General features: G+C 38.4%; 5 protein-coding genes across 5 annotated transcripts; all 5 read right to left on the reverse strand.

The window, feature by feature from the left end:
- Positions 1-440: 440 nt before the first annotated feature.
- LOC137944210 (MLO-like protein 4) lies at positions 441-5279 on the reverse strand. Its single transcript, XM_068789790.1, has 15 exons — positions 5066-5279; positions 4903-4960; positions 4582-4811; positions 4060-4176; positions 3919-3979; positions 3657-3763; positions 3470-3544; positions 3136-3221; positions 2072-2121; positions 1913-1953; positions 1643-1819; positions 1534-1569; positions 1349-1416; positions 1072-1132; positions 441-951 (listed from the first exon to the last, which is right to left on the reverse strand). The coding sequence occupies exons 1-15, from the start codon at positions 5189-5191 to the stop codon at positions 604-606; spliced, it is 1641 nt and encodes a 546-aa protein (XP_068645891.1). The 5' UTR covers positions 5192-5279; the 3' UTR covers positions 441-603.
- A 790-nt stretch (positions 5280-6069) lies between these two features.
- LOC137944919 (uncharacterized) lies at positions 6070-11070 on the reverse strand. The gene is made up of 3 exons (XM_068790733.1): positions 9811-11070; positions 7363-7711; positions 6070-6579 (listed from the first exon to the last, which is right to left on the reverse strand). Exons 1-3 carry the CDS (start codon positions 10836-10838, stop codon positions 6313-6315), a joined length of 1644 nt encoding a protein of 547 aa, XP_068646834.1. The 5' UTR covers positions 10839-11070; the 3' UTR covers positions 6070-6312.
- Positions 11071-12718: 1648 nt separating this feature from the next.
- On the reverse strand, positions 12719-13904 carry LOC137944839 (thiosulfate sulfurtransferase 18-like). Its single transcript, XM_068790606.1, has 6 exons — positions 13739-13904; positions 13568-13648; positions 13407-13480; positions 13253-13323; positions 13102-13155; positions 12719-12983 (listed from the first exon to the last, which is right to left on the reverse strand). The coding sequence occupies exons 1-6, from the start codon at positions 13753-13755 to the stop codon at positions 12894-12896; spliced, it is 387 nt and encodes a 128-aa protein (XP_068646707.1). The 5' UTR covers positions 13756-13904; the 3' UTR covers positions 12719-12893.
- Positions 13905-14259: 355 nt separating this feature from the next.
- LOC137944342 (receptor homology region, transmembrane domain- and RING domain-containing protein 2-like) lies at positions 14260-18753 on the reverse strand. Its single transcript, XM_068790001.1, has 4 exons — positions 18517-18753; positions 18135-18368; positions 15235-15633; positions 14260-14778 (listed from the first exon to the last, which is right to left on the reverse strand). The coding sequence occupies exons 1-4, from the start codon at positions 18668-18670 to the stop codon at positions 14648-14650; spliced, it is 918 nt and encodes a 305-aa protein (XP_068646102.1). The 5' UTR covers positions 18671-18753; the 3' UTR covers positions 14260-14647.
- A 673-nt stretch (positions 18754-19426) lies between these two features.
- Positions 19427-21100, reverse strand: LOC137943826 (receptor homology region, transmembrane domain- and RING domain-containing protein 1-like). The gene is made up of 4 exons (XM_068789259.1): positions 20873-21100; positions 20336-20576; positions 19856-20257; positions 19427-19760 (listed from the first exon to the last, which is right to left on the reverse strand). The coding sequence occupies exons 1-4, from the start codon at positions 21098-21100 to the stop codon at positions 19639-19641; spliced, it is 993 nt and encodes a 330-aa protein (XP_068645360.1). The 3' UTR covers positions 19427-19638.
- Positions 21101-25256: the final 4156 nt, after the last annotated feature.

Consider the following 25256-nt stretch of genomic DNA (forward strand, 5'->3'; position numbering starts at 1 on the left):
AGATATTTAAATCTTCTTACATGTTAAATTAATGGTTAATTAAATGTTTATAAAACTAAATATGGATATATTGGTATTTTAGACAAAATTAGAAGGGTATGCGTAAGTAATTAACAATTATTATAAATATTTTTCAATTCGGTACTGCATTATTATTATTCCCAAAAATAGGTAGTAAAAATAAAATAATGATCAAATTCTCCTTTTCACTAATGGTCAAATTCTCACCTTGTTTTCTTTTCCGTGGATCCAAACAGATTGAGAAAGTGCAGGAGGGAAAGAGCAAGTTCCCTTTGAATGCTTTCTTGTTTCTATCCTACCATCTTTTTCTCTATCCAAAAATTTCTATGGTTTCTATGGGTACAAACACACCCTATAAGAAAATTTGTCTGAATTAGTTGGCAGACAATGAGTAAACAGGACTATCATCAAGGCTTCTTCTTAGTTCATTTTGAGTCACCAAAGAAACTTTCAAGTCCTAATTGCTAAATGCAAACACAATATCTAGATTTCCAATCACCTCGGTCTGACAAGCATCTTCTCAAACATTTTCATCTTTTCCTCATCAGTAATTATCCAGAAAAAAAGAGAAAACCAAAATACTTACTCTCCTCTCTCCATGAACACTCCATCCAACTTTTCATCATCAGCACCATGGGAATCAAGTTCAGGGTTGGTTGGCTCAGGACATGGACTGCCAAATACTGTGTTCTCCAAGCTTGACTGGCCCTCACTATCTCCAAAAGTTCTGGTCGAGGTGTCCTGCCTTGAATCATCATTCATTTCATTTGTATCCTCTGCCATAGAACTCAAAGAAGCATTTGATGTAGAAGTTGTGAGGCTGGCGTAAGGACGATCGAGTTTCGTCTTCAGCTTCACTCTCTCATGCCATCCATGGAGTGATTCTCTGATGTTTTCAGCAATTAAGGCTTTCTTAAACTTTGAACCCATCTGCATAGAGCAGAGACTGTTAATGAGAGATCAATAAACACAACTACCACTGAAACTCAAGTTACAATTGTTTACTCTCCTCAACAATATCAGCTAAGACGGGTCAAACATGTAGCTAACCTGTGTGACAATCACGTATAGAGGAAATGTGAAGTAGCTGCACCAGAACTGAAAAATGACCCTGCAAAAAAACAGCTATGACTTTATATAATTTCCATTGCTCTTTCAAAACATTAGAGAATTGGTCTCCTGCTACAAGTAGATAAGTTCTGTTACAGATTTCCAAATCAATTATTTTCTACAGTGTCAATAGAAACCAAAAGAATCTTTATTCTCTTTACAAGATATGGAAAAGACTGGTAAACTATGATTCAGCAAGGATGTAATGAAGACATACCCTGATGTCAACCGAACAACAAGAAACACATGGTTCCTCATGAAACATGAAGGCTCCCTTATCTCCCACTGAATAAAAAATACTATTAAACTCAGTTTGATGTTTTTTGAAGGCATAAAAAAACCAAAAATATAATATTTTGAAAATTTAGAAGAGGGAACACATTAACCCTGACAAGCTCTTACCAGTGACCAAATAAATGTTGCCATTCCAAATGCATTCTGCACAAAGCAAAACATGGAACTATATAGATCACCGACAACTTTCAGGATTGAACAAATTTTGAACAGTTACCTGGAAAGAGATGATTTGAATTAGCCATAGAAGAAGTTTAGGCTTCCCAAACCAGAAAAGTCCATCACGAGGATTCAGTTGCTTTCCCAGAGTACAAAAGTTTGAGTTTGTTTCCTTCACTTCAAGAGCCAACAGGACCACTATGTGGTGCAATTTTGTACCAACAAGCAGTATCAACTTTTAAAGTTCCATGCATAAAAAAGTTCTGAGTCAACTTGAGTAGGACAAGTAAGTATATAAAAACCAAGAAAAGTGAAGTTCCGGACTTACAAAAGCTGGAATGAAAGATAACCAAAAATCAGCATTTATGCCTGAAAGAAGCAACCCTTTCATTCTTTAGAAACAATATTCTATACAGCATATTTAAAAAGACAAAAAAAAATTACTTTGAGCTCCTTAGGAAGAATACCAGAACTTTGGAAAAATTACCATGTATATTTACAAAAATGCAAAAAATGGTGTAACCCCAAAGTGGCACGCTGCAGGATTAAAGCGCTAATGTAAGGTTAACATACAAAAACAGAACATCTGGAATTCACACAGAAGTGCAGACAGGTCTGGCATCCATGTAATGACATAAAACCCAAAATTTGGAAGATTGTACCTTTTTACAATTTTTATTTCCTTGGTAATGCTTAGTAGACCATTATAAACACTGGGCTATGACTAATACAAGTCTATCAGACCGTAGAAGCAAAATGATGGCATTGAAATCCTTATTTAGTTTCAGCTCAAATGTACAAAAGGCAGTGGTGCAGGCAAGTGCTTGTCAACCTGAGATGTCATATTGTCACATAAAATCCCTGTTGAAAGAGATGCCTAAAACATAAAATTTTCATCGAAGACTGCCTTGTGCACCATTTGCTTTTTTGGCTTCCCATAAAATGAACCTGACTTGCTTGTTTTAGTTTTTTGTTTTATGGTTTTTAGCACTTGAGTATGTATTGCCTCTATTGATCATGTATATGGTCCGGTGTGACCTGTTTATGGCTTCTTTCCTTTCTTTGTTTCTTAATGGCATGATTTACTCTTATTGCTGATAAAACAATAGATCTAACCAAACCGCTCATTCATATTAGATGATTTCCATTATTTAGCAAGGCTTTTCAGGAAAAAAAAAAAAAAGAAGGCAGCTACATGGGCAACTCTACTGATTCTATTTTCCTATACAGTCATAAAATACATCTAGGGTTACAAAATATTACCTTGGTAAACATGCTAAAAACTTGAAACAGCTTATTTGTTACATCAATTGTAACAAAGAAAGTTTCCCAGAAAAGAATATAGCCTTAAAATATGATTCAAAAAAGAAAAGACAAAACTGTGCTAAAAAACATGCACACAGTTAGCACTCAGAAGCTTAAATTCATTATTTTTTAAACCTAGAGCTGATGAGAAAGAGTAGAATGTAGAGATAACGGGCCTAGTTAGTTGAAGAGTCTGGATCTACCCTACAACAAGGAAGCATCTGGAAATAGTGTGAAATGTGATACCTGATGCCCACAATAGCACGGAATTCTTCATCCATACTGCGCAGCATATAATCATGGAAATTGTAGGTAGAGTGAAGATTATGATACTACAAACAAAGTGATCAAACTACAATTAGAAGATTGGATTGATGGTACTCTATCACCAACTAAATCTTTAGCCATGCACACTTTATGAGGGATTATTGTTCTTGAAGGGTTGATTAACATGTTTGATAGAGTAAACAGTTGATATCCAATATGGAGATGTTATGTCATTTAAACTGAATGAGATCCTGAAACTAGAAGAATTAAACACAAGTGAACAAGAAAATTGCAGCGAAAAACAAGAACTCACAGTGATGAATCCCTGACGCAGGGCCCTATAGTCAACTTCGTTTATAGAACTCCCAAATTGACGGATAAAACAGAGCTTCACTTAGGAGATTCAAAACTATCAGATGGACGATATCAACAAAAAAAAAACAGAAATAATAGAACAGAACTTGTTATTTTCTCACTAAATGATAAAGTTGCAAACATACCAACCAAATGAAAATTTTGTGCTCACTCCAGGGATGAGAAGTATGATGAAAAATGAATGTAGATTGCCGCTTGACAATAACATTTCTTGTCCCTGACCCTGATGAACCTACAATGAAGTGCAATGGTTAAGAACTTTCTAAGGCATTCTGCTGCCGAATTAGTTCCAATGCATCCATTCTCCAGTTTTCTGAAAAAACTTCTACAAGTCTACACAAAAACAGGTATGTCACCGTTGGGACGAGTAAATATGGAATTACTTACCTTGTAGGCCTTCAATAGCAGACATCCTTGCTTGAGATTCCCATGCCATCCAACTAGAGATCTACACAACATCCACCAAGAATGGGAAATCTACATGTTTCAAGAAATGTATAAAAAGTTTTCATCAGGACTGCTGTTAACCTTAAGCATGGCGAGAGCAACTGTGGTAAAGCTGTATGAGACATGGATGATCCCAAGAACAATCAACAAACGATGCAGCTGCTCAAGGCTTTCATAGGAAGCAAAAGGTTCGTGCCCCTGAATGGTTAAAAAACAAATTTAACTAGTAATCATAGACAAGATATTTTTTATTTAATTCAGAACATAGTAAACAATGATCAGTGCGTGCACTATTTTTTATAAAAGAGTCTTTTTTGCAACCATAAAATTAAGGAATGGCAAGTACAAGTTCACTGAAGTAGATGATTTACTTGATCTAAGTGTTAAAATCAACTTATAACCAGCTGGGATTCAACCAGAAAAATGTTGCAGAAATCTTATCCAGATATGCTCCCAGGGAATCTAAATGGTTAAATCAGTTCGCATCAAGAACAAAAGTTTAAGGTTAAATCAGCTGCACTGAAGTCACTTAATTTCGTTGTTCCAGCTGCAATAAAAAATTTGTGAAAATTCACCAGAATATAGGCTTTGAAGCAAAATTACCTCCGGGCAGTAGTCGTGCCTATGGACCTCCCTGCCTGTAAAGGCCGAGAAATTGGAAGAGTGTACAGGAGCAAATGCCCCCATTTTTACTTGCGTCACATCCTTCTCATAGTTCTCTCTTGAGCATGGATAAAACCGTGTACTCAGACCCGATGATTTGATGCAAATTTTGGAAACCCAAATCGTCCAGTGACCCAACAACAGAGACAGGACCCCAAAGAGCATAAGTTCTGCTACCAGAAACCAGCACGAATAATGTAAAAATATCATCTTTTTTTCTTTTCATAATAATCAGTCTTCAAGAAAACAGAACAAGCTTACCCTCTTTGATCTTCTCCAGAGCAGCAAGGAGAGCCTTCCTCTTAGTATTAACCAGCCACTGTCAGGCAGAAAACCCACCAAAACGACACAGACATCTAAGAAAACAAGGAAACTAAACGAGAAGTCGCCAAGAACTCTCTCAGAGATGGCAAATGTTTCTTACCGTTCTGAAACGTCCTAGTGAGTGGTGGACGAGGAAACTGATACCGACTAAGGCCGTTATGACCGTTGCCACTGACCATGTCGGGGTCTCAGCTAATGATCTCCCGCTCATCATCTCTTCCTCCATCTCTTCCTCCCTCTCCGTGTATATTTAAATTTTCACGATCATTTCATTGACCCAGTTATACTCGTCACCTCTTTTTCCCTCGCCGTTCTTTTCCTTCTGGATCGGAAGTTGCAGAAAGGAAGCCATTGATGGAGGCATTAAGGGGAAGGTCGGGCCATGATGGGTCAAAACGCAGACTACCAACCGTCAGTTGTCGTGTTAAATGGTTCTGCATGGACTGTCGAGAGTTGTTGGGGTTTCGGAATGACAATTAACAGGTACGCGAGGGTTGCTGGCAGTCGCAATTTATTGGACTTTAAGGGTGTTTTCATAATAATCAAATGAAAAAATTGCTAAATGATTCATCACATCAGGACTTGGTCAATTAAATATTTTAAATAGAATTATTTTTATTAAATTATTAGATTTGTAGACGTGGTGGTTGCAGGAGAGCTAGGAAGACTCGTGGACAGAATGTTGCAAGATCAAGCTTCTCATCCATGACAAATAATATCAAGTTTGAACATGTCGAGTCCTTGTCTCTTTGTTGTCTGTAAGATTATCACAAAATGTCATATTCCTTCCCGAAAAAAAGAAAAACCAATATCTGTAAACGGCCGGCAGATTTGATCGGTGACTTTGTCCGGTTGCCTGAGTTCAAGGCAAGATTAAACAGCTGCTGGATCACCAAAATAGAAGGGGTGATAGAGTTACCCCAACCTGAACAACCTCTGGATTTTCCAAGTTGATTTGCACACAGATTGGTAGCCTGAAGCATGTAATCTCTATTTTTCGGTTTGAATCGATAAAGCTTATTATTGACTATCCTACACAAAGCTATGCAGTTAATAAAAGCTTGCTCAAGCCTCCAAATATAGCTCCAGAGAGCCACAGACATGTCAACATGAAGAGAATAATTGATTCAAACTTGGCTGAGAACTAAACCCGTCTGATCTTCAACAATGGCAATTGTTGGTTCAAGGGAAAAAAATACACTTATTTGTAAAACAAAACTAAATGATACACATTCACTACAGGGAGAAAATTTAACCAAAAACTACTCAAACACATTCAAGCCCACAAAGGATTTGGCGGTTGAAGGGAAGAGTTCAGATAAATTACAGATGAGAAAAGAGTTACAGTCACACTAGTAATGGACTTCTGCCAGGAGGCATGTGATGTCTGTCCTGTCTGTTGATGGGAAGAAGAACATAAACCTCATGAACCTCTTGTTTAGAGACATCCCCTTTATCTCTGTCTATTGCATAGCACACATAGATAGTCTCTATGACATTTTCAAGCACATGCACAAAGTAACCCAATACTCCTATTAGCAGCACAAATGCAAGAACTGCAACAAAGTACGACTCGACTCCAAGAGCACTAGCTGCCTTTAGGATTGCACAGACCTGTTCCAATTGCAGAGCAGATAGAGTACAATTAGAAGGCACAAAGCTTGAAAACACAGCAAATGGGAAAAACTGATCATAATCATATGGTAGCACATTTACTTCTAAATATAGTTTCAGTGAATAATATAATCAGGTGATTATTTCGGTGACATTGGTATCAGATTATGTATGTGTTTGTCACAAGGTTCTAATGGATGAGAGAGAGAGAGAGAGAGGCCAAAGCCACTTTTGACCAAGATATGGCAACATGGACTCGGGACCCAACCCAGCCATGGTGAAATCTGGGTTGTGTCACCCAAAACAGGTCACTTTCCCCACGTCTATATGCAGGACTTGGGGCAAGTCAGAAAGAAATTTAAAAAGATAGAAGGAATCCGACCCTTCAATTCCACTCTCCCACCCTTTCCGGCCAAACCTGGCACGTTGCTGAACCATGCTTTTAGCACCAGATGTAGCATTTGGCATCCACTGATCTACAAGGTGATTAAATGATGGACAAAAGTATGTATAAGGGTCCCAAATGGAATAAAAAATAATCTGAACCGCTTGACAGGCCTAAACAATCCAAGGAGTACCTAGAATGTCCAATCAGCAGTCTAAACAGAGAGAAAGCAGGTACTGACAGCATGAGCTTGTGCTTGTCCAAAGCTCTACCGATGACTCAATAATTTAGTTCACAACAGAAAAGAAAATCAGAACCCATACATGCCATACCCATGCAAGTTAATCAATTGTATAGGCTATGCTAAGAAACAAGTTCTCTCGATCTATAATACTTACCACAATTGCATATAGTGCTGACAATATAAAAATAATTCCAGCGAGGATTCGAGTAGAAATGGTCTCCACAAAGACAGCAGAGAGCAGGTTACGTCTCAGAAGCTCATATGTCATCTTGGCAGAAGAGCAGTAGGCTTCACCCGTTATTGCAGCAAAGTTGATCGTGAACTTGTTCAGAAAATCAATAGTTGATAAAAGGAAACTAGCGCAAGCCCGAATTATGAGGTTCACCATTCCTTGACTAGCATCTTCTCGTCTTGCACCATCAACAACAGCTCGAATAAATCGGACTGCACCCATTATCAAGCCCGAAAAACATATAGTACCAAAGGAGGGCCCAAAAGCATTTCTGTCATTTGTCCACAAGGCATTAGTAATTGATCAGAAAAAATGAACAAATAGATTCATCGCAAGAAAAATCCTTTTCTACTTCATATGATTCAGTAAACAGATCTCCAGCATTTCTAGCCTTTATCTGCAATATGTGAGATGCAAGGAGATGGGCCACTGCAATTTCATGAAAACCCGGAAAAACTATAAAGGCAAACAAACAAGCAGCAGAGCCAACAAGAGCATATAAACCTGCACCACCTCTAACAACAATAAACCTCAGGGTGAACTGTCAAAATAACAATATTGTAATGACCTACAAAATTGATATCCTACCAGGCCAAGTTCCAAATGCACAACTATCTCAATATGTATCATGGCTTCCATTTAACATCCACTTCATTTCTGCTGGCTTGGCTCCCAGTTATGAGTTCCAAAAGACTCCCAGGTTATAATAAATTCTCTATGAACCTAATCAAATGGGCACACTCCTTTTCACTTCCCAAAATCTAACATGGAAGTTTCCCCTTGCTTCAATAAAATGGGCTACATTAATGCTACCTATGCTGGCATGAAGGAAAGACTGACGTTGTGGGAAAGGTGAAAAGAGGATTTTCAGATAAAAAAAAATTGTCTCAAAAAGTGCAGATACTGATCATATTATGTTCATCTATCTTTCCGTTTTCTTTGTATATTCAAGCACTTCTTCTGTCAGATGTTTCTTGACCTATATATACTTCATCCTGGCACCAACGTAAGTCTACAATAACTAAACCCAAAACCTCTTAAATTTGAAATATATACAAGTCTCTTATTCCCTTCCATAGAGGAGAGGTAACAATAAGAGAACCAAGTAAAAACTTAAACCAAACTAGTTCAACTTAGTTTCATGAGTGATGAATCTTGCACTTTATTTATCACCATCCATGACCTTGGCCTTGTCAATTAGATCCTGTCAGAAAGAGACGCACCAGATTTATAAAAAGTATGAAATAAAAAAAAACACATTCAACAAATTTCTTGCCTTATCTTAAGGTTGTATAAATCAAGCACCTCTGTATCATTTTCCAGAAAACCTGACCAGGTTCATTGTCAAAGTATAAAATCCCTAGTTACTTTCTTATTCCACTCCACTCCAGGTTTGCCTTCCTTCTTCAGTTAAAGATAAGCAAAACCAGTATATCTAGAAAATCAGTTTCATTAAAATCACCTTAAGAACATCTGATGAGGTACTAAAAGTAATGGTCACCAAAGCACTTCCTTGTTTTTTCATAAGATGACATCATATTAAGCATTTGCAGTATTACCAGTCAATAACTCTCTAGTCTCTATTAAGAAATACTCCCTCATTATATAAAATATTGACAAGATAACAAGCAGCTCAAGATACTGTAGTTTCTCCGTGTGTTTGAAATGAAACAAGCTAGGTAATACATATTAAAGAATGGCAAGCTTTTGCATTTAAGCACCCTTTTCTTGTTTTGATTTTGCAAAGAAGTCAATGTTATTAACTAATTCAGCAATAGGAGTTAATGCTTGATGATCTAGAGGCAACTCAACTTAAGGTCTATGTATTCTACATTTTTAATAGACTGAAATCTTCTAAATATTCCACTTAACAAGTGTAGAAGTAATAACTAATAACGGAACCCAGACTGATTAAGAACACAAATCAAATGCTTGTAGAAAAAACTGAAGTGTAAAAGCATTATAACCAGGCCAATTAAAAACACAATTCACATGCTTATAGCAGAAAATTGAGGAGATGTAAAAGCATAGCAGTCAGGCTAATTAAGAACACAATCACGTGTACATGGTAGTTAGGCTAACTAAGAACACAATCTTATGTTTATTGCTGAACGCTGAGGAGATATAAAAGTACTGTAGCCAGGTCAGTTAAGAACAAAACACACATACTTATACCAGAGAACTGAGACATAAAAGATTGCAGCTTGGCCAATTAAGACACAAGTCATAACTCCTTGTAACCTGTTACAAGCTAAATAGGCTAAATGCATTAACTACCACTCCCCCCACATAGACCAAGCCTCTTTTGCACAATTTCATAATTCAGTAGCAAAATTGCTCTAGAAAATACCTAAACAGAGAGTAAATCACCTCATTGAAGTTCTTATACCACGGCTGGGGCGAGAGCCCTCCTTCGAGAAGTACCATTGTGCAATTGTCCCACTGATCACATACACCTGAGCTTCCACCATAGTGGCTGCAGACCAGATCATCGTGATAATCGCCACAGTGAAATAGGCAGGCACCCATTTGTCTTGCTTCCATATACAATGGTACTCACCCTGCGAATGCAACTTGGGCACGATCTTTCCATTCTTCGGCGCAAACACCAAAAATACAACAATGGGAACAAAGTATACCAAGAGCCCGAAGGTCAAAACCGGAAGAACTGCAAATAAGCCCAAGTTTTTGGCAAGCGCGTGAGCCGCAAGCTGTATGACTCTAATCGTCAATTCGATGCGACGCCAGTTCGCTATAATTATCCACGCAATTATCCCAATAAAAAGGAAAACGAACAGGAGAACGACGATTCGATATGCAAGGGGGAAGGCGTCCCGGCAAGAGGAGGAGACAGTGCAAGCGACAAACCAAAAGACGTTAAAGAAGGTCGGAATTATGACAAAGAAAGGAAGAGAAACATAGACTATCTGTTTGGTGTAATTCCTGAGAGACCATAGCACAAACAACACGAACGGAACCGAGAGAATTAAAGTAACCACAAGGGTCCATACCAAGTTTTTCACTAGAACAGAGGAAGAAGACGACGACAGGAAAACGAGGGATTCTCTGAAACCCGTTGAATTTTGTAACTGGCACGAATTGGCGGTCTGGTTGTAATAAAAAGACGAAACTTTACCAGATTTGGAGTTATGATGAGCAGCTGCGAAGATGCCGAAGGCAAAGCTGGCTAACGACACCAGGATGAACAGAAAGAGAAAGGGGAGGTCTCGGAGAGGCCTCGGTCCATGATTATAAGTGATTAAGGGGTAATTATCAGCCTCCGCTTCGATGGCATCGTGTTCAGGGGGTTTGGACAAAAGAGGACGAGAAGGTGAAGAAGAAGGATCGTAGAAAGTGGGGAGCTTAGACTCCTCGCTTCCTGCGCTACTGCTACCCATGGAAGAGAGATAAACAGAGAGAGAGAGAGGAAACTGTGGTTCTATATCTGAAGACGATCAATGATTGACAAATTTCTTTTGTGCAGCCGAGCCGCACAGCGAGATGAAGAAGACGAAAGCGAAATCACAATAATACCCAAACCACGCTTCTGAATTACGGAAAGAAACCACCCATTCCTTCACGGCTCTCTACCCATAGATATCATCAAACAACGAAGATCACAACAGTTTTCTGAGGGCCAACTGTTAATGTCTGTAAGCCACCTCTCGAGCCTCTTTAATCACGCATTAAAAGACACGAAGGACTTCTCAGTAAATAGAATCTCCGACATGGGCATTTTGGACCAAAGAAGAATTTTTTAAATGCCAGTAAAGACGGCCCAAGCTTTATGATGTGACAAGTAATCTAATGATTATTAGTATACTTCTTACAGCAAATGGCACTGCTGCAATTTATTTAGAAAAAATCAAAAAATCAAAAAATAAAAATTCCTTAGCGAGGATGAGATTCGAACGGGATCCCTTTGAATATATAAAATCACTCAACAACCACTGAGCTACGAAGAGTTCCAGAATGAGAAGAATGGAAACTCGTGAAAGATCACATTGCTACTTGTAATGAATAGCCCCACTGCTCTCCTCTCTCTTGCCACCTACTCTCTCAAAACTGAACCAAGAATAATTTTATTTTTAAATTATTTTATTAATTTATATTACACTAATAATATATTTTATTTTATTAATAAAAATACCCTATTATTTATTTATTATATTTATTAATTTTTTATATTAAATTAGTAATTTAGATATTATAAAAGTAAGAATTTGATAAATATCTAAACATTATAAAAGTAAACATATTTGTGTACATGACCTATATTTTATAATCAATTAAATTAATAAATTTATTTAACTTGTAATTATTATATTAATTTAGACTAAATTAAAATCTATCTTATTTTATTAATAAAATATTCTATTTAATTATTTATTATATTATCGACTTTTGATATTATATTAGTTAATGATTACTGTTTATTGTACATTAATACAGTAATTACGTGAACCAATTAACTGTGTACACAATTAATTATAATAAATAAATAAATAACAAAGGGTTTAGGCATACCTTCTGAAATTTAGGGAAAATCGAAGCTGAATGGGAAAATCGATGCCAAATTGAAGTAGAAATTAAGAAATCGATGCCCAAATGTTAAAATCGAAGAAAATCGAAATCGAAATGGGGAAATCAAACGAAATTGGAAGGTATATTGGGGGACAAGAAGATAGCGACATGGAGAAGGGAGTAGGAGGCCAAAAGGGATAAGAGAGGGAGAAGAGAGAGAAGAGAGGGAGGGCAAGAGGATGTTCATAGCGAGATGGAGAACGGATAACAGAGGGGGCAAGGAGAATGGAGGCCGCAGAAAGACACTGGAAAAAAATCGAGAAGGAAGAGACCGAGAAGGGGCGCAGAAGAGAGAGAAAAAAAATTATAATCGCAAAGGGTTCGAAGCTCGGCACCCGCTTCATCTGGATGATTGGCAAAATCATGCAGAACTTGATTCAATAAAATAAACCGTAGAGATGATTTTCGGATTCATCTTAATCATCTACATAACTTGAACGTTGGTGTTTCACTAATAACGAGAGATGAACTGAATAATGCCATTGAAGTTTATCTCCTGCATCAAGTTGTTCAACTTAATTCATCCTTATGTGTTTAGTAAAGACGAATTCAAGTACATTGGAAAATAGTTTCCAGTATTAGTGTCCTAAAATATAAAATATGATATAAACAATAGAATGAGTAACTTTTTATAATATATTTAAATAAAATATATAACTAAATAAATAATTAAATATTTTTCATTATCCACACCAACACAAGAAAATAATTTACCCTACATTTTCCATTAAGTACTAATTTACCCAACACTTTCCATTAAGCACAATAACCCAAAAGAATAATTCACTTTCTCCTTCAAAAAGACTAACCCATTTCTTTCACTTCGCTTTCACTTTATTATGCTCTGTAATCTTTCAAGTTCCAACATCTCACTGCTCTGCTGTAGCCTTCTGCACAGGGAATCCCTTCTCCACCCACGCAGAGTGACCTCCTCCTACGTTCTTCGTGTTCTTGAATCCCTGTCGTTCAAAAACACTTTCTGTTAGTTCAATTGTAACGTCTCCCAAATTCATTCCGTTTAACTGCGTGACAGGAGAAAAAAAAAAGCTCGAAGAAGACCAGAATCATTCAACTCACCGCGTTGAGAAGATCGACGGAGGCGAGCATGGACCTGCCTCCGCTGTAACAGCCCTTCACAGTTTCACAGATTTAAACGTAAGAAGCAATCAACATTTCAATGCTAACAATCGGATGCAGCTAGTAAAGGGTACTGGAAAAGGATAATCACCACGAGTAGAGGGTCATCTTTGCTGCAAAGGGAAGAAACCTGCTCCAGAAACAGAGGGTTTTTCACTCTACCTGGAAAGGGAATGAATCGTTTCAGAAACCAGGAGAGGAAACAGTGAGAGAGAAGCATGTTTATAAGCGATACTGAACAGAACCTTCAGGCGTGGAAAGGAAGAATGGAACGTTCAGAGCATTCTCCACATGGCCCTTGTTGAACAGTTCTGGAATCCTGTTTTCACAACCGAATTCCAGTCAAACGCAGAATTTTACCAGTATAATCAAGCGATCCGCTGTCATGGGAAATGGGAATCATCACCTGACGTCCAGGTAACTGTACTGGCCTGAAGCAAGAAGATCCTTTGCTGTATGAACATCCACAGTAACCACAGCTTCAGAACTGTAAAACAGATGAAAATCAGGAAAATCTAAACAAACCAAAATACCCATTTCATAACAAGCCATGGAGGAGAAATGTATCAACTGTTACCTGGATTGAGCGGCCATGGTTGGGGTTCAGGAGGCGAGAAAACAGGGAAGACAGCAATTGAAGAATCTGTTCGTTCAGCGTGGCCCTGCTGGTTAGAACTAGTTTTTAATGAGATTCGTCGGCATCAGCGATCAATCGATTGAAGCACGTTGACTTTATTTATGAACCTCTCTGTGGTTATCCGTCCCAACCAAGCACGAAACGCCAAGCGCTCGGCGTCACGGTTGAATATGGCGATTCTTTTTCTCGGAAGTGATGACGAGAGCGGCATGCTTTGTTTGATTAGTTTCTGAATTTCTCTGAGTTCTATTTTTATTCTCGTATAATTACTTACCGAAGAAGCCATCTATTTTTTTATTTAAATTAGATCAAGTATAAATTGACACGACCAACTTTAATTGGATATAACACGGTGCTCTCATGGAACCTAACTATCAAGGGCTTATAACCCTGCAGTAATAGAACCAAAAAAACCTACTCAAGCAAGCATGAGATAACAGAACCAGGTAAGGGCAACAATATTCACTAAAATAGCTCTCTGAATGATACACTTTGTAGTCTTCAGTCAGGAGAAGGGAATTCAACTTCCTTTCACTTTCACAAACAATTTATACAAATTTACATTACTGTTATCCAGTGTCTGAGAAATTTACATTCATGCGACCAAGAAGGAACACAGTAGAAACCAAACTGCAAAGTTAGAACCCACCATTTTCTAAATACATTCTCGCAACTGTAACGATTGCAATAACAAAGGAAGCCGAGCAGCTGATTCGGTATCTCATCGCAAAAATAAAAAAAGTTAAAGAGAAGATGAGAAAGAGATGTATTTTCGTCCCTTGAGAGCCGTTGCCAAAGCTCAGTAAATAAGAGAGAGGATGCAGAAAGTTGCTACTTACATGCCAACCCCTAGCATGGCAGTAATGGTGTTTGCTCGGATACTCGTTGGTTTAGCTTGCCTGCTTGCAGGTCGTGCTTGCACAAGGGGCAGAAGGCTCCCCACTTTGTCAGCCATGGATCCACACAAAGGGCATGGAATTCTGCAGATAAATTTATGTTAGCAGCAACAAAAAATGATAAGGCATTGTCAGCAGCAGTGCAGCACCAGTAACGAAATACTGGTATGACTCAGGTCAGCACGAGTCACTGCAGATGTTACTAGAAAGCATGGTGAGCAAATGATTTGGGTTGCCTTGAACCTGGCATGATGGTGCTACAAACTGGTGTGCTCAGTTCTATCTGTTTTTTATTAGTTTTTCAAGTACACAGAATATAAGGATTTCCATGTTTTGCAGCATCAGCATGACTAGATTACAGCCACCCAACTGTCAAATGAGTTGGGTAAAGCAGGTAGTCAGCAATGGAGATGACAGAAATAGATCCAAAAGTTGGAAAATCTACAAATTAAAACAAAGAAAGTTTTACCTACTTTAACCCTGCTCCTGACAGCCATGAGTATCAAAAGTGAGGTTTCATAGGGTAAGAAGCATGCTTACCATGTTGACAGGGCAGTACTCGCAGAATGTCTCCATTCTTGTAGTCTTCAAGACAAATGGTGCAAGTCTCTATGGTATGATTGCTAAAAGGGGAAGAGGGGTTGAATTTGAAGCAGGGAAGATCTTTTACCATCTGATTGCTAATAGTTGATGAATGGTGACGGATTCTCAGCCGACGCCTGGCCCGAAGGTTTCGAGCAAAAAGAAATAGAGCTAGAATGGATGCTATGACAATGAGGGAGATGAGTGACATGGTTAACATGGTCTGAATTGTTTCCTTTGTTGCAAGGCATACTTGGCTTTCACCTTCTTCACTTTCAACAAACTTCTTTAATATTTCCCCAGCAGACTTTGACACAAAAACAGCAGATACCTTTATGCCTTCAGGGTTTCCCATCACTGCAAAAAAGAGAATGAATGTTCCCAAATGCATGCAAAATGTTCACCTAACAATATAAAGCTTTAGAATGTCCACCCCAATGCTTAAGGGCTACATGGGAGAAAAACACAAACCTCCACCTACTGAATCAACAATATAGGTGTGGTGGTCTAGGCAATTGTGAAGATTCCATTCTAGAGTGGCAAACTAAATTAATGCAAACTTCCAAACAAAGTTTCAGATTTTGTCTTCTATTGAAAACAAACTAACAATTATGCCCTACTTCTGGAAATTTTTCATTTGGGAAGACAAACAACAATGACAAAAAATCACAGGGTTTGACAGCACAAGTAAAGCAAGCAAAACATTCTATCAGAAACAGTGGAAGGCAAAGCAACCACCTTGGGCTTGTTGGATGCATGAAGATCCAAATGATTGACTTAAAAAAGGCCCAGGTCACATTCAACATGATTCTAGTAACAAGTTTGTTGTGAGAATAAAAAAAAAAAATTTATATCTTCCTTGCAGGAGTATGCATTCCAAAAGAGAAGAAGATTTGAACAAATTATGCTGCATATGAATTATGGAGAACTCCAACAAACAAGTCTTTTAAGTAATAAGATGCAGAACAAGAAAATGAATATGACAGCTAACAATCAGCACTCAACACAAAGGACCACAAAAATCATAACATAGCAGGAAAACTTTTCACAATGGCCTTCCAAAGTGACACTGAGACAAGCAAGGTTAGAAAACAATAAGGATTCGCACATTATTAAGAGGTATTATTTGGACATAGATTCCCTAGTGCTCTCTGCATGCATTCTTCGACTAAAAAGCACAATCAAGCACACTCTCAAAAAACTGAAGCCCAAGTATAATCATGCCTATTGAGAAGTTAGCAAAGTGAACAATATTTCTCAACTACAGATGGAAAAATTACTCAAAGGAAAACTAGGATCTTACTTCTTGAAAGTTGTATGGTTTATATAGATGGAACCCACTTAGACAGCTAGTCAGAAGTCTTGAGGTAAGACGGTGCCGATAAATGGAATTAATCGGCAGTGATAACAGATAGATGGTTTATATTGTTTACTTTAAACATGATATACATAGTGAGAAAAATAAGTATAATGTTTTAGGCACATCTAAATGAGATGGCAATGCAAGAGTGTTTGCTCTTGTTTTCTCAACTGATACTAATGGTTGCTCCAAAGCACAGCCAGTGGTATGAGATTTTGATGCCTTCAAACAATAGTGGTGGCTAGTCTTTCATATCCTTCTAGGGTCCTCTTGCATGTCATTGACCACATTGAGGCCAGGTTTAGACATTACTTACCCATCCAAGCCCTTTCCAGAGAACATCAGTATACTGTCACTTTCATTGGATGGGAATGGCAGAGTGCAGTTTACACTGTTCAAGATTTTTTTTACAAATTGAAGACCAGTGGAAACATTTAAGCATTAGGACAAATCGAATAAAGCTGGAAGCCAACAAGTACACAAACTCTTTAGCTGAAGTAGTTGGCAGAGCATTCCTCTTCAACCCCATCTTCTATCTTTATATGCTTTTTCTCTCTTTGTACTGTAATCTTTATATTAATTACTCTATCCTTGACATTTCTCTTTAAAAAAAGAAAAGAAAAAGAGGAATGAGACAAATAAGGTGATACTCCTTGTAGAAGTTATGCCTCACGGAATGTCTTGCCACTTGTATAGATGGAGTTAAGTTAAAAGATGCTCGAGCAAGGCAGAAAATTTTCCTCACAACTGAGTAGGAGATGGTAAACTCTTATATTTCTACTTCATCACTAGAAATTTGACAAAGCCTTTATACTTAACTTCAACATCTATGTGAAAATTTCACTGGCTTTTTAGTTAAAGATCACATGCCAACAAGCGTGGTCTGCAACTAAACTGCAAAGAACATAATTTCACCAAGTGTTAAAAGTGACCAGTTTAGAGTTTGAAGTTAAAATAGCGAAGGAGGGGGTCCTTTAGCTGGTTGAATTAAAAACCCTCCTGTAGTATCTGACTTCATCTTTTACTCAAACTTGCAAACCCAACCCAAAGGAGTGTGTACATGAAGTCTGAAGTTTTCATTTCTAATAGGAGACATGATAGAAGGAAGAATATAAGAACCAAACTTACTCAAGAACTTTTCTTTTTTGGAGATGGCTCAAGATGTCATTTTTGCCCGTGATTTTTCGATCCATTAACAACACCACGCATAAGTTACACACATAAACTTCAAATTGATGTTGCTATATTGTACTTTCATGATTAGAGCTCTCCATTGTTCTTAGTTTTTGTGATGAAACAAAATCTTACTAATGACACATGGGCGACTACAAAGCATCATATCCAGCAATTACCTCAATAAGATTCTAATATTGGCAGCTGAAGGCACATCTGCCACTAGAAATTACACAGGCCAGACGCACAATTCCAACGTATTTGTAGGTCAACTATAAAGCTTCAACTGTTTGGCAGGATTGAAAAGTCAGAAGGTAAAACTTACTGGAGGTCAAACTCTTCTCATTTCGATCATCATACACCAACACAGCACCGAATCCTGAATTTTGGGCATTTCTGACTTTTTCATCGAAAGAGCATTCACCCCTCTCCACCAAAACAAACCTCGCCTCGGTGACCCCTTTCCCAAATCTCGAATTGTTCCGAATCGGAGAACAGGCTTTGAGAGGATCCGCCACATACAGAGTTCCGCAGGTTTCAGACCCACCAACAGGAACAGCTGAGAAACAATAGAATCAGAGATCCTTCAGTTCCATTTTATTACAATCGATTACATTCAACCAAAAAGCAGAAATTTCAACCCAAAAGACAGAATTAGAAGATCCCCATTAACTGAAAAGGGTCGAAACGATCAGAAGGGACTTAACTGAAAGTTGCAGGCGCATCATCAAACAAGAAGTTATTGTGAGATTTCGTTCTGAAGAAGACGATTCCGGAAGAAGTTCGAAGGAGAGTTGAGATAAAAACACAGAGAATTGTGGATCCCCAGCCATGACGGCCGAAGTTGAAAAATCCACGCATCGTTTTCTCTCCAAAATTCCAACTCTTTCTCGCACCCCCTCTCTCGAACTTCAACCGAGCTGGTCCGAGAAGAGTGACTATCACCTGGAGCCACTTTTTCGTGTTCCGATTCCTGCCCAACGCCCTACGAAGTCATTCACCAACAGGCTCGGGCCCACCTTATCGAGGTTCAAATGTATGGGCCCATAGAGTGACCCACAACTGAATAACCACCTTAATTAACGCGCGAAATCTTAATTATTTATTAAAATATGGAAATTAGACTTATTATAAGATTAAATTCAAATTATTTTTAAAGTGATTTTTTCAACTATAGAATGGATAAATAAGAAGTTTTAATGGGATTCAATCTCATAGGATGAGGATTGATAGAGATTGAGATAAAGATAACTAGTGTTTGAATTAAAGATAGACTCAAAATTTGTGATGGAGATCTTGTAAGGATTATAAACACTACTTTTCTTCATATTGGTATGATATTGTCCACTTTGGGCCTAAGCCTTCATAGATTTGCCCTTATACCAATAAAAATAGTGTCCATACTTATATATTCATTATCCACCCCACTTTTAGTCAATGTAGGGCTTTAGTTATATACCCAACAGATCGAATGAGAGGGTCACTATAGATAGAACCTAAAAATCACTTATAAACTTTCTTTTGTGTTATTGTAGTGTAAATCAACTTATAATGAATACTATTACTAATAATACACAGTTTTTCATTAAAAAATACTTGGGTGTTACAATAGTTACAAGAAATCTCATCTCTTCGACGGTGCAGCTCTACTTCCAGCTTAAAACATAGGAAGCAGAAGATTGATAAAGATAATGAGAAAGATCAAAAAGAGAAAAAAAAAGTTATCAAAGGGCAGGCAGCGGGTAACCAGATACATGGTTTAACTGTGGAAGATACCAGAGGCAAAAACTGCTGTCTTTGATGGAGATCGACGGGAAAAAAGCCATAATTCAGCAGGGTCCTCTGTCGCGTACAGGAGAGCTTGTGGCATGATCTCGCATGTCGTGTTTGCACCAGGGGCAGCTTGTCCCCCAGCTGGTCAGCCACGAATCTACGCAGACCGTGTGAAATTCTGCATACCCAGATGAACAATCCCTCAGTAAATCATGCGTTATGGTTTTTCAGTCTGGAAGGTGGAAATGGGAGGAGGTATCGATATGATCCTACCGTGTTTGCAGGGAAGAACTCTGAGGACGTCGCCGTCTTTGTAATCTTCGAGACAAATGGCGCAAGTCTCTACAGGCTTGCTTCGTTTCTCTTGTGATCGAGAGGAGTTGTAGACGACCGAGGGGAGGGCTTCGACTGTGGGAGAACCGAGAGAGGGGCGTTTGGGGTTGGTCTGGAGTACTTGACGCTGAGTCCGGTTGAGGCGGACGCAGGCGAGTACGTGGACGATGCCTGTCAGGACGCTGAGGATGATGAGGAAGGTTCCAATAATGGCGGACGCGATCTCGTCTGAGAGGACGCTGATGTTGCATCCGCGGTCCGAGCTCTGGGCCAGTTTTTTCAGCATCTCGCCTGCTTTTTTCGGGACGAAAACGGCTTCCGGCCAGTTCCGTATTGCGTCCACTGCAAACAGAAACAAAAATGTTTTGTAGAATTTGCTTCACCTACGCCGGAAGAAATATTGGATGAAACGAGACTTACTGGAGCTGAAGTCTTCGTCTTCGTAGACGACGACGGGGCGCAATCCGGCGTCTTTAGCGTGTCTGATCTTGACGTCAAAGTTGCACGTACCAGACTCAATCAAAGCGAATCGTACGCCTTTCTCCGCTGCATTTGCTAAGATGGATATGTTCTTTTGTAAAGGAGAGCAGGCGTGAAAAGGATCGGCCAAATGGAGTGATCCATCAAGTCCGAATTCATTCAACGGAACGGCTGCAAAAAACTGAAGAATTATTTGGATGTCGGGCTAAAGAAACAGAGAGAGAGAGGGAGAGTGAAAGAGAACCTACCAAAAGAGGCGGCAAGATCGTCGAAGACGAAGGGGTTGAAAATCAGAGGCTTGGCCGAATGACCTCTGAAATAAATTACAGCAGAAGAGACTTGCAAGGAGGAAAAGAGGAAAACAAACGAAAACAAATTAGCTCTACGGCCATGGTGGTCGAAGAAGTTTAACAATAATCCAACCATGGCCGGTTTTCCTCTTTTTCTCCCTTGTAGGTGATTGTTGAAAAACTATACAAGCTCTCTCCCGCTAGATCTTCCCCCTCTGCTCTTGCAGTTCCTTGCCCCCACTCCCTCTCGGCCTCCGTGGCTTCTCCTCTCCTGCGCGGAGGAGGAGGAGGAGAAAAAGGAAGGCCTGAACCTGGGCGGCACTTGCGGGCGGTTGCGAACAGGAACCGTAAGCCTACTAATAGTCAATGGTTTCGCCGGTTTAACGAACAAACCGCTCATGGAATGTTCATACATCGAACCGGTTGCCTTTTGCTCATGCAGAATCACTTGTGCTCTCAGACGAACAGCCGATAAGAGGGACCAGGTTCGGTCTACGACTTTGAGGCACCTGGTCCGGTCGCCTCTCACCACGTGTTCCTATTTCGCAGCTGCACTGAACCGGATTTCTGGCCTGCCGTAAACCGAGCCGGCTCGTGAGTGTGTGTATATATATATATATATATATATTAAATTTAAAATTTTAAAATAAATTATAATAATAACTATAAAATTTTAAATTTTACACAATTTTTAGTAAAATGAAATTAAAATTCTTATAATTCAAATATTTAAAAAATAATTTCTAATTATCCTTAAAAAGACTGCGGCAAGCCGTGAGCCCGTGATTGAATGAGATTAGAAGGTAGTTTGGCCACGTCAGAAGAAAGGACTGGCCACGTGCTGCGGTCGCACTTCTCTTAATTGAGTACGGTCAGTACGCCCGGCTTTTCTTCCTTCCCACTCCTCTGAAAAAGACCCAACATCACGACAGGCTCCTCTTCCATGCCCTGCACGGTTCTCTTTTCTTTCCTCTCCGGCCTCTCCCCCTTCAATGGTGTTTCCAAACGGGGAAAATATCTCACCCACTCCACCAATATTTTTTAATTTGCAGACAGCAAATCTTATATAGATCCGCAGTGCGACTAAGAAGAAGAAAGAAGAAAAAAGTAATTCTGACTGTGATGGACTCCTTATTTTCAATTTTTATTACTCACAAAAGCGCAGGGTCGTTGTAGGTCTCACCAGCATCGGCATCACTGGAAACAGATGCATGTTAATGATCCTGTGTTTGAAACGAAGAAGCAAAAATGACAGAAATTCGACCGAGTTACTGTCTTCGTTTCAACGGTTTTGCAACTCCTGGGTGTCTCTTTCCGTCTCCTGGTAGAGCGAAATGGACGTCGGCGGCGCTCAGCCGTTGAAGATATTGGGTGGGTGGAAAGTCGCGCTCGCAAGTTGTTCGAGTTGCAGGTTTTTCATTGAGGACTTGGAATAAAATCGACTAGATATTCATCAACTTGCAACCCGCTGCTGTATATTGAATTCTGTTTTTACGGCGAAAACATTTAAAAAGAAAAGCTAGAAAATTTGTTCCAAAAACACTTTGCAATTCGTGAAAACAACCAGTATAATTGCAGAACTAGGCGATGTGTTCATCTCGAAAAGACGAAGAAAGTTCATGCCGTCTATAAAGTACAGACTAATCTGTACGACGCGTGATGACCCACCATTGTTGTTGCTCTTATCTGCAAGGTCGATAAAAGCCAGAGCAGCAGAACGTCTTATACGTCCAGAGATAGCTGGATAGCTTCAGAATTGATAAGAAGAACGTCGCCCTATCTGTCACAATAAGACTTCGGACTTTTCAAATCAGTCACAGTGCTCATATACATCTATAATTTAAGAAAGGATTCGAATCCTGTCTTCGTCAATCACTTCCTACCGTCCAATTTGCAGAATAGGATAAGCTGCATGCTCAATGCCAACAGCTTTTTATTCGCTGGTCTCTTCGCCATCAAAGTGAATATTTAAGCCGAGAACAGTAAACGCAGAACAATGCCCTCTTCTGGTTTCTTCTTTTGCCGTCTCTCTCTGATGCAAAGACCGAAACCGACGATATGATTAGATGAAATGTGAATTGCAGATGATTCCCCTATACTTGTAGGAATATGGGGAAGATTTTTGTTTTCCTACAAATCGCAATAAAGAAACATTATTGTATACATGAAACAGGAAGAAACATAAGATATTAGAGTAAAAACTAATAAAGAATCAGAATAAAGCAAGCAACATGCTGTTATAAAATGGAACACATCATCGTAATGTTGTTTCTTCTCTTAAAAACAAGGGTCAAATGAAAGCAGATCGAATTCAGGGGAGCTCTATTAAGATGAGTTGTTTTCTCTGGTGCGAATATTATCTTAATTCTGTCGGTTTTGTGCTTTCATGGTTCGTTTCTCTCACAGCCATGACCTTGCTTTCGATCTGAGAATAATATTTCATATGCTTGGAGCTGTCAGAGACCCATCCGCTGCAAAAGCTGAAAAGAGTGAAAGCTTGTTTGCTTTTTCTTCATCGTCTTTTCTCCCCAGCTGCCATTAACCCAAATTGAAGATTTTAATAATTTAAAACTGCAGCCTAGGTATAAAATGAAAAAGGACCACCCCTGAACCACCGGGACCCGCCGTGCACCGTCCTGAACAGTTCACATCACTCGGAACAAGTTAGCAAGAACCGTACACGTTACGGATTCCATACTTCCTGCACCCTTTGGCCTTTAAACTACTTACAGGAACCGAGCCGGCTCGCGAATGGCTCGAGTTCGGCTCAATTCGTCTAGTTATCTATCAAGCTCTCGAGCCGAACTCGAGCTCTGAAATCCGTTATTTTACTTTTTCGAGCCCAACTCGAGTTCTGAAATCGGTCCGCGAACCAGTTCGAGGTAAGTTGGGATCGGTATCGGGTCGGGAGCATGGGAGCGGGAGCGGGAGCAAGAGGGGGGAAAAAAATTTCCTCCCCTCGTCACTGCGGAGCCCATCCCGTCGGCTGTTGTTGCCGCCTCTACCGTCATCGACAGTTGTTCGTCGGCTACCTCTGTGGCCGTTCGTTCTATTTCTTCCTCTCCACCTCGTAACCTCTGTTTACGTCGTCGCCATTTCCGTTACCACTGCTTCTGTGACCTCTGTCGCAGCCATCATCCCCGACAACAAGTCCTCCCCGACGCCGTAACCCCCTTCCCTCCTCCTCGTCTCAGTAGAAAATCAGAACCAGGGGAGAAATTAGGGGAGAAATAATCTCCCCCCCTCCCTTGCGCGAAATTCGCACGTGCGAGAACATAAAGTAAAAAAAAAAAATTCCTTAAACTCTCCTTCCTTGTAGCGTTTGAAAAAAAATTAAAAATATATTTTATATAGATAAGTTTCTATGAACTATTAGTGTCTCATGTTGTTTTTAAATATTTTTCTAATTAAAATTCTTATTAAAAATCATATAATTTTCTAACTAAGATTTTCTTACCAAGATGGGGGAGAAAACTATATAAAAAAATTTTGAATAAATATTTATACTGCAATACTCTTAGCATGAAACAATTTTCATTACAATTTTGTGTTTGACATTTTATTTGATTAAAAATTTATCAATAAGTATAATAATATATTAGATTGATTATTAATTTTTATTTATTTCCCTAGAAGATGCAATAAAAGGTCTATTTAACTATTCTAAGAAAAAATTAAAATATTATTTGTAATTTTCTAATAAGTCACTAAAAGTAATAGGATTTTATTTAAAGTTTTTTTGGGGAATATGTATCATAAGAAAAATATTTCTAGTTTTTCCTAGAATATAAACTTTCATCTAGGGGCACTAAGGAAGCCATAGTAAATTTATGGCTAGATTCAAAAATTACAAAACAAGCTAGACAACAATTGTGAGTAAAAAAGATTAATATTGGTGCATTTTAATCCATTATTGAAATTCAATTATGAACTTCCCATATCATTCTTTTTTTTTAAATGTATGCATAATTTTATATATAATTTATTCGAAACCTCCCCTACGTGTGAGATCATAAACAAGGAAAAAAAAACTTTTTGTCCCTTCCTCATGACTCTTGAAGAAATCGAAAATATATTTTAGTAGAAATATGTTTTGATAGACTATTAGTGGTTTTTTCAATTAATGTTGAAAAGACATTTTTTAGTAGAAATATAGGGACCATTAGTGCCTCATGTTTTTTGAAAATATTTTTATAATTATAATTTTTTTTAAATAATATAATTTTCTAAGATTTTCTTGCCAAAATGGGTTAGAAAACCGTATAGAAAATTTTTGAATAAGTATTTGACCGTTGATGATAACTTTTAGCATGAGGCAATTTTCATAGCAATTTTGTGTTTGACATTTTATTTGATTAAAATTTAATCAATAAGTATAATAATATATTAGATTAATTATTGATTTTTATTTATTTCCTTAGAAAAGGCAATAAGAGGTCCATTTAATTTTCCTAAGAAAAATTTAAAATATTTTTTGTAATTTTCTAATAAGTCTCTAATAGTAATAGGATTTTGTTTAAAGGATTTATAGTTTTATTTGGGTGATTGTAAATTGATAGTGATATTTTATT

The sequence above is a fragment of the Aristolochia californica genome, unplaced genomic scaffold, assembly GCF_029961685.1.
Source record: "Aristolochia californica isolate CCGP_79_NKW_82.1479 unplaced genomic scaffold, dmAriCali1.0.hap1 SCAF_11, whole genome shotgun sequence".
Lineage (NCBI taxonomy): Eukaryota > Viridiplantae > Streptophyta > Magnoliopsida > Piperales > Aristolochiaceae > Aristolochia > Aristolochia californica.

Bases quoted from the DNA above. Each gene is read 5' to 3' on its own strand.
- LOC137944342 (XM_068790001.1), bottom strand. From the start codon at position 18,670: ATGCGTGGATTTTTCAACTTCGGCCGTCATGGCTGGGGATCCACAATT. The intron at 18,369-18,516 runs GTTAAGTCCCTT...ATTGTTTCTCAG, and splicing joins TGATGCGCCTGCAACTTTCA to CTGTTCCTGTTGGTGGGTCT. The intron at 15,634-18,134 runs GTAAGTTTTACC...TCTTTTTTGCAG, and splicing joins TGAGAAGAGTTTGACCTCCA to TGATGGGAAACCCTGAAGGC.
- LOC137944839 (XM_068790606.1), bottom strand. The intron at 13,481-13,567 runs GTGATGATTCCC...TTGTGAAAACAG, and splicing joins TACAGTTACCTGGACGTCAG to GATTCCAGAACTGTTCAACA. The intron at 13,324-13,406 runs GTTCTGTTCAGT...TTCCCTTTCCAG, and splicing joins CTTCCTTTCCACGCCTGAAG to GTAGAGTGAAAAACCCTCTG.
- LOC137944210 (XM_068789790.1), bottom strand. From the start codon at position 5,191: ATGGAGGAAGAGATGATGAGCGGGAGATCATTAGCTGAGACCCCGACA. The intron at 3,545-3,656 runs GTATGTTTGCAA...TCCTAAGTGAAG, and splicing joins ACAAAATTTTCATTTGGTTG to CTCTGTTTTATCCGTCAATT. The intron at 3,222-3,469 runs GTGAGTTCTTGT...CTTTGTTTGTAG, and splicing joins TGCGTCAGGGATTCATCACT to TATCATAATCTTCACTCTAC.
- LOC137943826 (XM_068789259.1), bottom strand. From the start codon at position 21,100: ATGTATGAACATTCCATGAGCGGTTTGTTCGTTAAACCGGCGAAACCA. The intron at 20,258-20,335 runs GTAAGTCTCGTT...TTCTGTTTGCAG, and splicing joins AGACGAAGACTTCAGCTCCA to TGGACGCAATACGGAACTGG. The intron at 19,761-19,855 runs GTAGGATCATAT...CTGGGTATGCAG, and splicing joins AGTTCTTCCCTGCAAACACG to AATTTCACACGGTCTGCGTA.
- LOC137944919 (XM_068790733.1), bottom strand. From the start codon at position 10,838: ATGGGTAGCAGTAGCGCAGGAAGCGAGGAGTCTAAGCTCCCCACTTTC. The intron at 7,712-9,810 runs GTGATTTACTCT...GACAAATGACAG, and splicing joins GGTATAAGAACTTCAATGAG to AAATGCTTTTGGGCCCTCCT. The intron at 6,580-7,362 runs GTAAGTATTATA...CAATTGGAACAG, and splicing joins CAGCACTATATGCAATTGTG to GTCTGTGCAATCCTAAAGGC.